The 14760-nt window shown below is 39.3% G+C and overlaps 1 protein-coding gene across 1 annotated transcript; it reads left to right on the forward strand.

The window, feature by feature from the left end:
- The first annotated feature begins 366 nt into the window (after positions 1-366).
- LOC137972793 (tetratricopeptide repeat protein 28-like) lies at positions 367-8486 on the forward strand. The gene is made up of 4 exons (XM_068819507.1): positions 367-2581; positions 2675-3592; positions 7235-7258; positions 8479-8486. Exons 1-4 carry the CDS (start codon positions 367-369, stop codon positions 8484-8486), a joined length of 3165 nt encoding a protein of 1054 aa, XP_068675608.1.
- The last annotated feature ends 6274 nt before the right edge of the window (positions 8487-14760 follow it).

A 14760-nucleotide genomic window follows, 5' to 3' on the forward strand; every position in this document is an offset into this window, starting at 1 on the left:
GTTAAAATTCCGTGGATATGACAGTCGTTGAACCAGCAACTATGCTGCAAATTCCTTGACCTATGTAACACACAGGGGAGATAGATTATATTGAACCTTTCATAGCTGACGGAAATTCAGTTGAGACAAACATTATGTAGATCTTGCACATGTTTCTAAACCATAAAAACCCTTCCCTCAGAAAGCAAGCAATGTTGTTTTCTGGTGTATAGTGTCGATAAGTTATACAAATAAAATGTTATTCCTTTTATTGTTTCAGCACCACTGACTTTGTGAAAACAGACCTAGGCAGTCTTCGACTACCTACTTTTCTTCCTTGCACACCCCTACTTTTAAAGAGTACCTTCCAAATTCTGATTATCAACAATGGTAGATAGAAAGTTGAAAGTTTTGGAAAAGCATATGCAAAAGCTTAGTAATGCGGAAGAAGACGAAGACCGAAAAGCTGAGGGTCTCGCTCTTTTCAATATAGGCAACTATCATTATGGCATATCCAATTTTAGAAAGGCCATACAGAACTACACAGAGGCATCAAGCATTTTTAAGGAAATAGGGTTAAGGGTGATGGAGAGATCTGCCTATGCCAATCTAGGTAACGCCTATTACAGTATGGGGAATTTTAGGCAAGCCATACAGTACCACAAACAACATATTGGCATTGCGAAAGAAGTAGAGGATAAGGCCGGGGAGGGAAGAGCCTATTGTAATCTCGGCAATGCCTATTGTAGTATGGGTGATTTTAAGCAAGCCATGGAGTACCATAAAAAAAGTCTTGGTATTGTGAAAGAGGTAGAGGATAGGGCCGGGGAGGGAAGAGCCTATTGTAATCTCGGCAATGCCTATTACAGTATAGGTGATTTTAAGCAAGCCATGGAGTACCATAAAAAAAGTCTTGGTATTGTGAAAGAGGTAGAGGATAGGGCCGGGGAGGGAAGAGCCTATGGCAATCTTGGCAATGCCTATGGCAGTATGGGCAATTTTCAGAAAGCCATAGAGTACCACAAACAACATCTTAGCATTACAAAAGAAGTAGGGGATAGGGCCGAGGAGGGAATAGCCTATTGTAATCTCGGCAATGCCTATTACAGTATGGGTAATTTTAAGCAAGCCATGGAGTACCATAAAAAAAGTCTTGGTATTGTGAAAGAGGTAGAGGATAGGGCCGGGGAGGGAAGAGCCTATGGCAATCTTGGCAATGCCTATAGCAGTATGGGCAATTTTCAGAAAGCCATAGAGTACCACAAACAACATCTTAGCATTACAAAAGAAGTAGGGGATAGGGCCGGGGAGGGAATAGCCTATGGAAATATCGGCATTGCCTTTGACGGTATGGGCAATTTTAAGAAAGCCATAGAGCATCACAAACAACATCTTAGCATTGCAAAAGAAGTAGGGGATAGGGCCGGGGAGGGAAAATCCTATGGAAATATCAGCAATACCTGTCACAGCATGGGCAATTTTAAGGAAGCCACGGAGTACCAAAAAAAAGGTCTTGGTATTATGAAAGAGATAGAGGATAGGGCCGGGGAGGGAAGAGCCTATGGCAATCTTGGCAATGCTTATAACAGTATGTGCAATTTTAAGGAAGCCGTAGAGTACCACAAACAACATCTTAGCATAGCAAAAGAAGTAGGGGATAGGGCAGGGGAGGGAATAGCCTATGGGAATCTTGGCAATGCCTATTTCTGTGTGGGTAAAACAAAGCAAGCCATAGAGTACTATAAACAAAATCTTAGTATTGTGAAAGAGGTAGGGGATAGGGCCGGAGAGGGAATAGCCTATGCCAATCTTGGCAATGTCTTTTGCGGGATGTGCAATTTTAAGCAAGCCATGGAGTACCACAAACAACATCTTAACATTGCTAAGGAAATAGAGGATGAGGCCGGGGAGGGAAAAGCTTATGGTCATCTCGGTGATGCCTATTACAGTCTGGGCAATTACAAGCAAGCCATACTGTACTACAAACAAGATCTTAGTATTGCAAAAGATGTAGAAGATAGAGCAGGGGAGGAAAGAGCCTACGGCAGTCTCGGCATTGCCTATTTCAGCAAGGGTGAGCTTGAAAATGGAATTTTATATAACGAACAACATCTTAGTATTGCCAAAGAAACGGGGAATCAAGTAGGGCAGGGACGCGCATGTTATAATCTTGGTCTTGCCCATGAATCTTCAGGCTCCATTTGCACAGCTCTTAATTACTATCGCTTGAGCATAAAACATTTTGATGAAACAAGGCGTCTTCTTCAGTCAGAGGATGCACTGAAAATAAGCTTTCGTCACACAAAACAGCATGCGTACACTGCCCTGTGGACAGCGCTTTTGAAGAACGGAGAGGTTGATCAGGCCTTGTATGCTGCTGAGCAAGGACGCGCGCAGGCTTTGACAGACATTTTGAAAGTGCAATACGGCGTTAATGAGGAACCCTCCTCGGAAGTTGCGACGAAAGAAAATGCCTCTGCTGTATTAGGATATCTTTCTTCACAAACAGTTTTCATGGTACTTCAAGGGAGCACAATCAGTTTCTGGCTGCTGAGAAAAACTGACATGATACACTTTAGGCAAAAGGAAATCAAAGATAAAAGTGCTGAATCACTGATGAAAGCTACTTTCAAACAGATTAGCTCAGGGGATGTTGCCCGCTGCGAGAATCGCTCGCTTGACCGATAACACAAAGAATCCTCTTATACAAGAGAAGCCGTTCAGGAAACCTCTCCTTCCTCGAAGTTCTCCGGCAATGTTTTGCAGCCATTGTATGATGTCTTAGTCAATCCCATTGAAGATTTGCTTCAAGGTGAAAACTTAGTCTTTGTTCCCGATGGGCCATTTTGTTTGGCGCCTTATTCTGCATTGAGTGAATCTGTCAGGATTCGTACCGTTCCCTCGCTAACCACTTTAAAAGTGATTGTTGGTGCACCTTACTACTTCCACGCTAAAAATGAAGCTATGCTAGTGGGAGATCCATGTTTAAAGGAAGTCACTTACGGCACCGGTGCACCCATGTTTGAACAATTGCCATGCGCCAAGGAAGAGGTGGAGATGATTGGAGAACTTCTGCGAACTGCACCTCTTACTGGCAGAAATGCAACAAAAAATGAGGTGCTGAAAAGAATGAAATCAGCTGCTTTAATCCATATAGCCGCACATGGGGTTCCCGAATTTGGAGAAATTGCTTTCGCCCCAAATCCAAAACGCACATCCCAGTTCCCTGAAAAGGAAGATTACTTGTTAACAATGAGTGATGTTCATGCAGTTCGTCTGCAGGCAAGACTGGTTGTGCTGAGTTGCTGTCATAGTGGTCAGGGAGAGATAAATTCTGAGGGTGTGGTTGGAATAGCTAGGGCTTTCCTGTGTGCTGGTGCCCGGTCTGTTCTAGTGTCACTCTGGGCGATTGATGACGAGGCGACCTTGCTGTTTATGAAATGTTTCTATCAACACTTGGCAGATAGAAAAAGTGCCAGTTTAGCTCTCTGCCATGCTATGAAATCTCTTCGGGAGACAAAGAAGTATTCCGACCTCAAATACTGGGCGCCATTTGTGCTAATTGGCGATGATGTCACGTTTGAATTTGGGCTTCAAGAACTCGAAAAGGATGGTAAGTGCTCTTCGATTATAATTTTAGTTACCGAGAAGAACTACATTCTACATTCTATCGACAAGTTCTCGAGAGGAACCAGTAAGCTCCTCACTGAGAAGTCATTTCAAAAGTCGTCGCCAAAGTAGTAATACAAACTGCTTTGGATGGCCACTGGAATAAATGTTGTCTGCATTCAACGGGTCAGGCACTTGCCTTCTTGCATATTTTAGCAATTAAAATCTTGCCATGATCTGGCAGGAAATCATTTATTGCCGGTTAACGTACATTCTACACGTCAAAGTGACAATTAGTTTGATAGGAATTGTTGCAGCAGCTATTATAACTAAGCACAGACGGACAGTTTCATGGATTCAGATATTTTTCTTTTGTCATTTAGCAATCAGAACTAAATTCCTATTTATTTAACCCCACTATCACCGTTTATTATTATTATTATTATTATTATTATTATTTTAGAAACGGCGTCCAGAACGTGAGGAAACCACTTGTTGGACTCTGATGCATCAATACGTCATTTTCGTTAACCTCAGTGGCGATCTACGAAGACAAAAGATATGTGAACTTATTTTACCATAAGACTCAAGTAATACTAAGATACTGATTTTTTAAAGCTTTTATACCAGGAGAGGTTAATCAGTTAAAGAGAAATCAAGGACTTGACATAATGGTCTTCTTCCATAAGTAAGGATCAAGCTGTCTTCTTATTTGGCCTTGAATACTTAGTTATATCTCCAATTCTTTGGGGTATGCTTTTCAGTTTTTTTTTTTTCTTTTTTTTTTCTTTTGGCATTAATCTGGTGACAAGTATACTTCTTTAAATCTGTTAACTGCACTAGCTTCCCATTTCATGAAAATATCTTTTTTCCTTTCCAACAAGACTAAACAGTCAATGTCGACTCTACTATGTGCCTCAACAAGAGAAAATGGGAGGACAGAGAGGGAGTCTCACGGCGTTGGCCGGGATATGTCATGTCCACGAAAGTTATTTTTAGACGAGCGGAAGTCGGAAGTCAGTCTTCCGAGACGTCCGCATGCAGTCTTGCCTCGCTCTCAGGTTCTTAGTGAAAAGAGAAAATGGCGGCGCACGTGGAAGGCTGATGAATAAATATTCATCATGTCTTTTCAAAATGCATGCGGACGTCTCGGAAGACAGACTTCCGCTAGAACAAAGACTTCCGCTCGACTAAAAATAACTTTCGTGGACATGACATATCCCAACGGCTGGACCGGGAGCCTCCCTCTCTGTCCTCTCATTTTCTCTTGGCCACAATCATTCTTTTTCTTAATCTTAAGTAACTGAGTTTATGACAAAGTTGCCTGATCTCCTAATTAATAGGCACTGAAAGTAGTAAATCGCTTTAGTATCTTTCTATGGATTGAAGAATGGACCCTTGGTGCAGAAAAATCCTGCAATAAAAGAAATGGCAAATTGTTGATTGGAAAGTGTCTAAATATGGATTTCTGACATTTTGTAATGAGGCCCAAAGCAAAATATACTTGTTAGGCAAATTTCTAGAAGCAAAAACAGTGGAAATAGACCTTTCTTTGCAATTGTTTGCTTAGTGACCTGGCCTATGTATAGCAGTGAGGCTGGCGTTGACTTTTTCTTGATGCAGACAGAGTACACTGCTTTTGTCGTGTAAATCGTGTTTTTCTAATGCTAACTGGTCTTCATTTACATAAGAAAAGTAAAGGGGTTTTTATCAAAACAAGGCCAACGGCAGCCTCCCTTCAATTCATAGGTGACAGGAAACGCAGTCATAGCTGTAAAATGGTCTACTAGCTCATCTCGTAGGTAATATACGTAGACTATAGTTTTTCTGTGAAAAAAAAACAAAAAAAAAAAACAAAACAAAAACAAAAACAAAAACAAACAACAAAAAAACCCTATTAAACGTCCTATTAAAGAGACTCCCGCCTCGATTAGCACTGCTACCTGCGGGATGGCTATCAAATTTTAAATGATTATTATTGTAAATAAAGATTCGTTGTTCTTGCTGTTTTTTGTTTACATGTAAAGGCCCAGGATCAATGAATTGATTGTCCTTAATATGTTAACTTGTTGTTGTTGCTGAGATTTAGCCACGGAGGGACCGAGGAAAAAGATTTCAAGACTTGGTAATTTCTTAGGGTTAGAACTTATAGAAGCTAAAAAAACTTGGAAATAGAGGTTTTTAAATCTCTTAATTGGATACTATGCATTTAAAATTTAAAGACCGCGAAAAATGATTAATAGGAAAACTTCCAGAAGGTTCAAAACTAGAAAAGAGGGGTGATGCTTGATATCTAAACTAGTATGCATTGAGTATCAGGAGCTCAACAAGGAACACTCTATCTAAACTAATTCCTTGAGTCAACCCTTTCTCGAGTAATTTTATTTTTACGAACCGCTTTCCCCCGCGAAAGGTATCATATTTCCCTTGACGCTGAGATAGCTCTGTCTTGATGGGCTTTTGCAGCTGTCGGCGTGCTGAATCTCCCAAGGGAGGCTTTCTACAAATAAATCTACAGGGAAAGGGTTGACTCCTAGGCTAAGTTTCTACGGGAGATAGATGCTCCCATTGATACGCTCCTGGTCAGAGTTTAAAGACTGTACATGTTTTCTTTTTGTAATACCATCTTGCTTGATTCAGAGAAAATGTAAAATATTTACAAATTTATAATTACTTAGTCTCGACTAATCCAAAACATTGACAAGTCTAACAATTCAATTGAGCAACAGTCACTAGAAAAAGAGAGATAAAATAAGATTCCATTGCAAACCTGGTTAGGTGGTGAATGTATTGCGATTGATGCACGTGCCCTCAATTAGAGCTGTCAGCTCTTTCTTTCTAATGTTTTTTCTAAAATATATCGTCGCCGTCGATCACGTAAGGATAGTCTGGACCAAAGATATGGACCCTAATATATAAAGTCTGCTACGAGCCTAGTGGCCCATCAGGACGGCGCTTATCTCCGGTTACTGTTGCATGAAGCGACTAAGAGTATTTCTACTCTTCCCTGGATGGGATGCTAGTCCATCCCAGGGTTACCCCCTTGCATTACATTTGCCGGTACCCATTTATACGCCTGGTTGAAGAGAGGCACTGTGAGAGTAAAGTGTCTTGCCCAAGAACACAACACATGCAATGACCCGGCCAGGGCTCGAAGGCGGACCGCTCGAACCGGAGTCCAGCACGCTAACCGTTAGTCCACCGCGCCTCCCCTGATATATGATCGAATGTTTTCCGTACCTTACTGTAGAGTAGCAAGCTATTTCAAATGCAGCATTTCTTAAGGAGTAACCTTTGTTTGCAGTATTAAAATTTTCAACTATGTAATCAAGCACCAAGCCATTTCTAACTTTATACATTAAAATTACGTCTTGAAGCCGCTTGTTGTACAGAAAGGGCAAGCAGCTTTGCACGGCGTAGAAGATTTTCATAAGTGTCTATCCTGCAGTTGTCAATTACTCTTAGAGCGCGTTCTTGCAGTCTCTCCAGTTTTCGCCTCTCACATTATTTACAAAAATGCCATACGATCTGGCAATATGTCAGATGAGAAAGAATTGCTGTTAGGTACAGTTAAAGCTTGGTCTTGGATGAGATTAGGTTGCGAAGCCTCGATAACACCCCCATTTTCTTACTCGGTTTTTTGCAGATGTCGCTTATATGTTCAGTGAAGGTGAGTTGATCATCTATGTTTACTCCAAGAATTCTTAAATTAGCGGTTGTTTTGAGTTGTTGATTATCGATCTCGAGGGTACACTCATTCTTTGCTGCCTTGTCAGCGGTTGGATTCGTCACTGGTAAAACTTGGTACTTTTGGGTTAGCATGGAGGAGATTCACCTTGTAACATTGCGATACATTTTCCGCCTTTTCTCTGATTTGATAGATCACGGCCGTAATATTACATCCACTTTTATAGACCTGATGGTCATCAGCATACATGAGCAAGTTACCGGTGCGTACGTTTAAAGATAAGCCATTTTGAAACAAGTTCCATAGCAACGGAACGAGTGATGAACCTTGCAGGCAGCCCCTTAGCTGGTCTTTCCATGTGCTTGTTACACCGTTGATTTTAACACAGTTTTTACGCCCGATGAAATAGGAACGCATTAGTTCTAAGGACATGTGAGAGAATCCGTAGGCTTCAAGTTTCTTAATCATTAGCGCATAATGCAACGAGTCAAATGCTTTATTCATGCTCGTTGACGAAACCGCTACGCATTCTTTGTTATCCATTGCTTTTCTCCAGTCCTCTCTTACGCGGATTAGGTTGGTTTCGCAGGTGTGCGTTTTCCTGTAAGCGGACAGTTGCCATATAAGTGAGTATCAAATCTCTGTGTGATTTGTTTGCTGAGTAGTGATTCTAAAACTTTTGTTACTGCGTTCAGGACTGTTACTGGTCTATAATTTAGTAAAACAATCAGCCATGACTTCCTTTTTGAAAGCTGGGGTCCAGACTCCCCTCTTCCAGTTTCTTGGCCACTGCCCACTGCCCACTTTGAATATAAGTGTTAAAGGAAACCTCCACTAAAACAAGAATACAACTTAAAAATATTTAGCATAATGTTTACAATCAAAATTGTTCAAACATTTTCCAATGGAATTGTCTGTATCCTAAATAAATGAATTTCAAAAACGCTTGTTTTGGTTTTCAAATTTCCTGGGCGCCGACATTTTGAATAATTGTGACATGTTATGGTTGCTCTTTTGTACTTCACAAAGAGCTTTTGTTTTAAAACAATAGGGCAACCATGACACTTCACAATTATTCTGTTTCTGTTTCTGTTTCTGTACAATAATTGTACATGTAATTGATTATTTCATTATTTATCTAGTCTATTTATTTATTTATTTATTTTATTTGTTTATTTATTAATTCCTTTTTTTATTTATAGATGTGTAATTGCATAACGTTGAACTTGTAAGTTGCGTCATAAGATTGATTATTTGCTTGTACATTTTAGTTACATGGGTTGTTATGGAAACAAGCGTTACCGATTAATAAAACAGAAACAGAAACAGAAACATTGCAGACATTGACACCTAAGACAATGGTTTAGATCTCGAAAGGCATGATGGATTCACAAAGCTGTATCATCCCATCCAGAAGAGAAAACAACAACCGAATGAGGCCCTTCTCATTCATCTTAACATAAATAGCCTGCAAAACAAATTTGATGAGGTAAAAGGCAGCGGTCAACTGAGAGCGCAGTTTATTTTTATTTCTGAAACCAAAATTGGTAAGGCATATCCGAAAGGCCAATTCAAGTTACCTGAGTATTAGATGTATCGTGGAGACAGAAAAAAAGGAGGTGGCCGGCTTCTACCGTACTTCCACTCCAATATACCCTCAAAAGAGTTAAAACTACCCAAGAAATATAGGGCCATGGAAGCACTGGCTATTGAAGCTGTTCAGGCTGAGCATCAACATCTAACAATGGTTGAGGATGAATTGAATGACATTTGCTTGTGGGCAGCTATTGAGAAGCAAGCCATGGTAATCGCTGGTGATTTAAACTTAGACAGACTACAACGCAACCGCAGGGAAAATTTTGCTTGATCTTGAAGAAGTGCACGACTTACAATGTTTGATCACAAAACCAACAAGCCTAGGATAACCAAAACATCGAAGACATTGCCAGACGTAATTTTAACACGAAAACCGGAAACCTTTAGACAGTGTTGTGTCATAAAACCTGAAATCAGCGATCATCATCTTATTTACAGCCTGTTCACAAAATCAGTGTATCAACACAAGCAAAGGATCATATCAGTCGAGAGCCTTAAAGACGGAAATATGGAGTTGCTAAATGAAAGTATGGCCACTGGCCCGTGGAGCGTTGGAGAGATTTTTGACTCGCATGACGATCAGTATGAGTTCTGGTTTGTTTTGCTTGAAAGTGCTTTAGATGAGCAAAATGCGAAAAGGAAATAAAAGTCAGAGATTAAAGACGTGCCCTACATGACAAATGAGTGCAAAACAGCCATCAAACAGAACAGGAACTATGCACAAATATAAGTGCGAAATTGTTCAGCTGAGACTTGGGAGCTTAAAAGAAAGTGGAGAAACATTGCTAAAAGGGAGAGAAGAAAAGCCATTAGAAATTATTGGCCACAGGAGTCCAGTGAGTTAAAAACGAAGCCTAGAGATTTCTTTAAGACCTTCAACCATTTCTAAGTTCAAAAAGTAGACATTTTCATACGGATCATAATTAGGACTGCGGCCGAGATGGCCGAGGTTGGCAGACGTGTGTTTCGGTGAAGTGTAGTTTTTGCCTCCACACAACCGGGAAAATGAAGTCAAATCGGAAAAATGACAAGAAATAGAAGAAGACAACGAAGTCAGTTAAGCAGCGCCTCCAGTGAGGGAAATTCTCCCGATGCAAAGCGACTAAATTCGACTGAAAGAAACGCTTCGAGTTCTAGTGCTCAGACTCAGTTGACTCCGATGTCTGAGAACACAGGTACTGCAGATAATTCTTACGATAAGCCGAGTATAAGCGAAATATGGAAAATTCTAAAAGCAATTCAGACGGATGTCGCTAGAATTCTAAACGAAAACCAGGAGATAAGAAAAGATATCGACGAGCTGAAAGCTTCCCTGCAGTTCAATGAGAAGAATGTTGCAGAAATCAAGAAAGGAAATGAGAGTCTCGTGCTGAAGACGAATGATCTGGAGCATAAGCTTGTAACAGCCGAAAAAACCATCCACGATTTAGAACGACAAGTTGAAAACCTTGAATTCGATCATGATACTCTCGAACAATACACAAGAAAATTCAACGTCGAGGTTCATGGAATACCAGAATGCGAAGGTGAGAACCTGAGAGAAATTGTTATAAAGGTAGGGCAAAAGATTTCGGTTGATGTATCTGACAACGACATCGACATTGTGCACAGATTGTACAGGCAACCTCCTGCTAATAAGCCTATTATTGTGAGGTTCACTTCTCATAAAAAGAAAAGAGAATTCTATCGGAGCAGGCTTAACTTAAAGAACACGAACTTATCAGGGATCTTTGGCTCTGGGCGTTTTGACTCTGAGGCAAGAATTTTCATCATCGAAAATCTTACCCAGAAACGACAGGAACTTTTAGCCTCGGCAAGAAATATGAAAAGAGCACGAAAGTTAAATCAAGTTTGAACAGTAGACGGTAAAATATTTGCTCGGAAAAAAGAGGATTCCAGACCTGTAAGAATTAATGACCGTTGGGATTTGGAAATTTGGCATCTTGATGTCACGGCTAAAAAGGCATTCATTCACTGTGTCTCATTTTGATCTAGGCTTCTTTAACCAACTTGAGATAAGTCTATTCTTGTGCTATATAACAGCGAATGGTTGCAAACTACGCTTTTATTATTTTTTCTGGTCTTTAGGAGGCATAACATAAATATTTCATGTTATCTGGTCGTCTCACCAAACGAAATTTATTTGCGTTGATTGTTGTGTGTGTGTACTGTGCCGTGTCTATTAATTTTTTTGTGTGTGTGTGTTTTATGTATTCGCAAAATTTAGTTTTTTGTTTTGTTAGGAGCTTACCGTACTGTAATGTATTGTTGACTTATACGGTAAGCATTTTACGATATCGAGCACCAGTTTTTCCATATTTACTTTCAGGCATTGGTAACACTCTTGTTTTTATTCTTTGGTGTCCGCAGTCCCATTTGCACGTCAAAATAGATTCTAATGGATGATTCTTTTACATTAATCTCGCTTAACGTAAAGGGCATAAGTAATTTTAAAAAACGAAGATCAATTTTTAGTTGGTGTCGGAAGCGCCAAGCAGATATCATTTTTTTACAAGAAACTCATTCGACGGTTCAAACCGACTCCCACTGGACAAACGAATGGGGAGCAGAGCTGCACACTAGTCACGGCACCTCAAACTCTCGTGGAGTTGCAATTATGATCAAAAGCGGATTTGATTGTACCGTTTGTTAAAAGATCGTAGATCCTTTAGGGAGATATATTATTCTAAAGGCTGTTATAAAAGAAACATCATATGTGTTGATAAATCTATATGCGCCAAATAAGGACAAAGAGATTATAAATTTCTTGAAAAATCTTGTTATTATTTTAAGGAATGAAAATTTAGATTCTGAAGAAAATATCATAATGGGAGGTGACTTTAACTGTCCCCTCAATCCTGTTGTTGATAAGCGGGGAGGCATTTTAAATCAACGAAAATCAGTTACAGCTTGTATTGACTGTTTACAAACCGAACTCGATTTGGTAGATATGTGGAGAGTTAAAAATCCAGAGACAATGAGTTTCACATGGAGTCAAAAACCGCCGGCTGGATTACTGGCTGATTTCGAACAACTTAAATGATTTAGTACGATCAACTGATATAATTCCGGCAATAAGAACAGACCACGATGCAATTTTCTTAGAAATTGGAAAACTTCAAAACGAGATCAAAGGGCCGGGTCAATGGAAGATGAATTGTTCTTTGTTGGCCGATGAAGAATACATAGATAGTATCACTGAAATGATCCCAATATGGACGGCGGAAGGACGGAAGGATCTGTCAGATGATCGCAGCGTTTGGGAGTGGATTAAATTTAACATAAGGGCTCATGCCATTTGTCACTCGAAAAGAAAAGCGAAGCAAAGGAACGAGAGAGAATCAACTTTAGAAAAAGAATTAAATGAGGCAAAGCTAGCATTTGAAAGAAATCCAGATGACGTTAATGCAACCCGTTATTATGAAACCCGTGAGAGACTTGAGTCATTTTATGACCATAAAACAAAAGGAATAATAATACGTGCACGAGCTAGATGGCATGAGAATGGAGAAAAAAGAAATCATGTTAAAAAACATATTAGGAAACTTAACATAAACGGTACAATTGAAACAGACCCAATGTGCATATTAAAGGAACAGGAAGGATTTTACCGTGAACTTTATAAAAGTAGTCATAGAGATCAGAATGTCGCTCAGAATATTTCTTCCTTCCTGAGTGAGCTAAACATACCAAAACTTTCTGAAGAACAAAAACGCTCTTGTGAAGGTAGGATCTCGTCGGAAGAATGCTTTCGTCTACTTGATAGCTTTCACAACAACAAAACCCCAGGAAATGATGGCATTCCAATAGATTTTTATAAAGAGTTCTGGCATTTAATTAGTGATCGTTTCATTAAGTTTGCAAATGAGTGCTTTGACAAGGGCGAAATGTCTTGCTCACAAAAACAAGCAGTCATTACCCTTATTGAAAAGAAAGGGAAAGATCGCTCGCTACTTGAAAATTGGCGTCCAATCTCCCTTGTTAATGTGGACACAAAAATAATGACTAAAGATCGCTTTATAGGAGAAACCATTACATCAATTTATGATATAATAGAATTTACTGCCGAGAAAAAAAACCCAGGCCTACTGGTATTTATTGATTTCAAAAAAGCCTTCGATAGCGTTGAATGGAACTTCCTATACCGGTGCCTTGAGATATTTAACCTTGGGCCAGACTTCATTCACTGGGTGAAAACGTTTTACAAGAATATACAAAGCTGCATCATAAATAACGGTATGGCGTTAAATGTATTCTCGCTTGAACGCGGTGTTCGCCAAGGAGACCCTCTCTCTCACTACCTTTTTATCGTAGCAGTGGAAACGCTAGCAATTGCCATTCGGCAGAACCCCGGTATAAAAGGAATTAGTATTGGGAAAGAAGAAACAAAACTCTTACAATACGCTGATGATACCACGGCTGTTCTTTCTGATACTAATTCTGCAAAAATATTGTTTGACCTACTAAACAGTTTTGAAAGCATCTCTGGCCTTAAAATTAATTATACAAAAACTGAAGGCATGTGGATTGGATCATCCAAAAACAACAATGAAAAGCCATTTGGCATCAAATGGTCTGATGAACCTGTTAAAGCATTGGGAGTTCACTTTACTTATGATCAACACCTGCTTAAGGAAAAAAACTTTATTGAACGACTGGATAGCATTAAAAAACTTATAAACATTTGGTCGTCGAGGAATTTATCTATATATGGTAAAATTACAATAATCAAATCATTTCTTATTCCAAAGTTTGTTTTCATCTGCTCTGTGTTACCCACACCTAAGGAAGTGGTTAAACAATTGAATCAAATGATATTCAAATTCCTATGGAACGGCACAGATAAGGTAACTCGAGTGTCAACAATAAATGAATATTCGGAGGGTGGTCTAAAAATGATTGATCTAGAGTGCCTGGTGAAGTCTTTAAGGTTAGCATGGCTAGGAAGGATTTTTAATAATAATGATGGAATATGGAAGAGATATCTGGGACACAAATTACAACCCTTCGGTGGTTTGTTCTTCATGAATTGTAATTATGATATCAAAGATTATATAATTTCTTCCCCATTTTACCATGAACTTTTGTCATGGTGGTCAGAATTTCGCGAAACGTTCGCTTCAGAAAAAGATTGGGAAAATATTATTTGGAATAACAGAGAAATACGTATAGATAAAAAACCAGTTTTTTACAAAAACTACTTTGATTGTAGAATTGTTTACACACATAACCTTCTACTGGACCTTGGCAACAGACAATCTTACAGCATATTCTCAAAAACTATAAAGAAAACTAACTTTCTGCAGTGGGCCGGCCCTCGTCATTCTATACCACCCCATTTAAAAGGTACCAATAAGTCTCCGTCTATAACAGCCCTCACATTTGTGACGGAATACAACGTCTTTGACGTATTGGAAAAGAAATCAAAAGATTATTATTCACTTCTTGTCGGAAAGAAAGCGCAGCCACCCTATATAGTCCATACACTGCAAAGAAATTTTAATTTTTCTTCTGATCAAATAAAACACTTTTTTATTTTACCTCACCGTGTTGCCCTCGAATCATACGTCAAGGCCTTTCAATACAAAGTTCTTACCTCTATACTCTACACCAACACAAAATTGCACAAAATCGGTTTTAGACCGAATGATCTGTGCAGTTTTTGGAAGGCTCAGTCAGAAACTTTAAGCCACTTTTTTATCACTGTTCACATTCCAGACATTTCTGGACTGATTTTGAGTCTTACTGGCATTTTTTATCCAATCAACGGGTACACCTCTCTTTGGAAAATGTTTTATATGGAATAATATCGCAACAATGCCCTTTACTTAATTTACTCAATTATTTTGTTATCGTCGGGAAATTGTTTTTGTAGGACTGCAGAAGAA

The sequence above is a fragment of the Montipora foliosa genome, chromosome 10, assembly GCF_036669935.1.
Source record: "Montipora foliosa isolate CH-2021 chromosome 10, ASM3666993v2, whole genome shotgun sequence".
Lineage (NCBI taxonomy): Eukaryota > Metazoa > Cnidaria > Anthozoa > Scleractinia > Acroporidae > Montipora > Montipora foliosa.

What these genes read in the sequence shown, in the direction of transcription:
- LOC137972793 (XM_068819507.1), top strand. Translation starts at nt 367, where the DNA reads ATGGTAGATAGAAAGTTGAAAGTTTTGGAAAAGCATATGCAAAAGCTT. An exon ending in AAAGGAAATCAAAGATAAAA is followed by an intron (nt 2,582 to 2,674) that starts GTGCTGAATCAC and finishes GATAACACAAAG; the next exon opens with AATCCTCTTATACAAGAGAA. An exon ending in TCAAGAACTCGAAAAGGATG is followed by an intron (nt 3,593 to 7,234) that starts GTAAGTGCTCTT and finishes GGTTTTTTGCAG; the next exon opens with ATGTCGCTTATATGTTCAGT.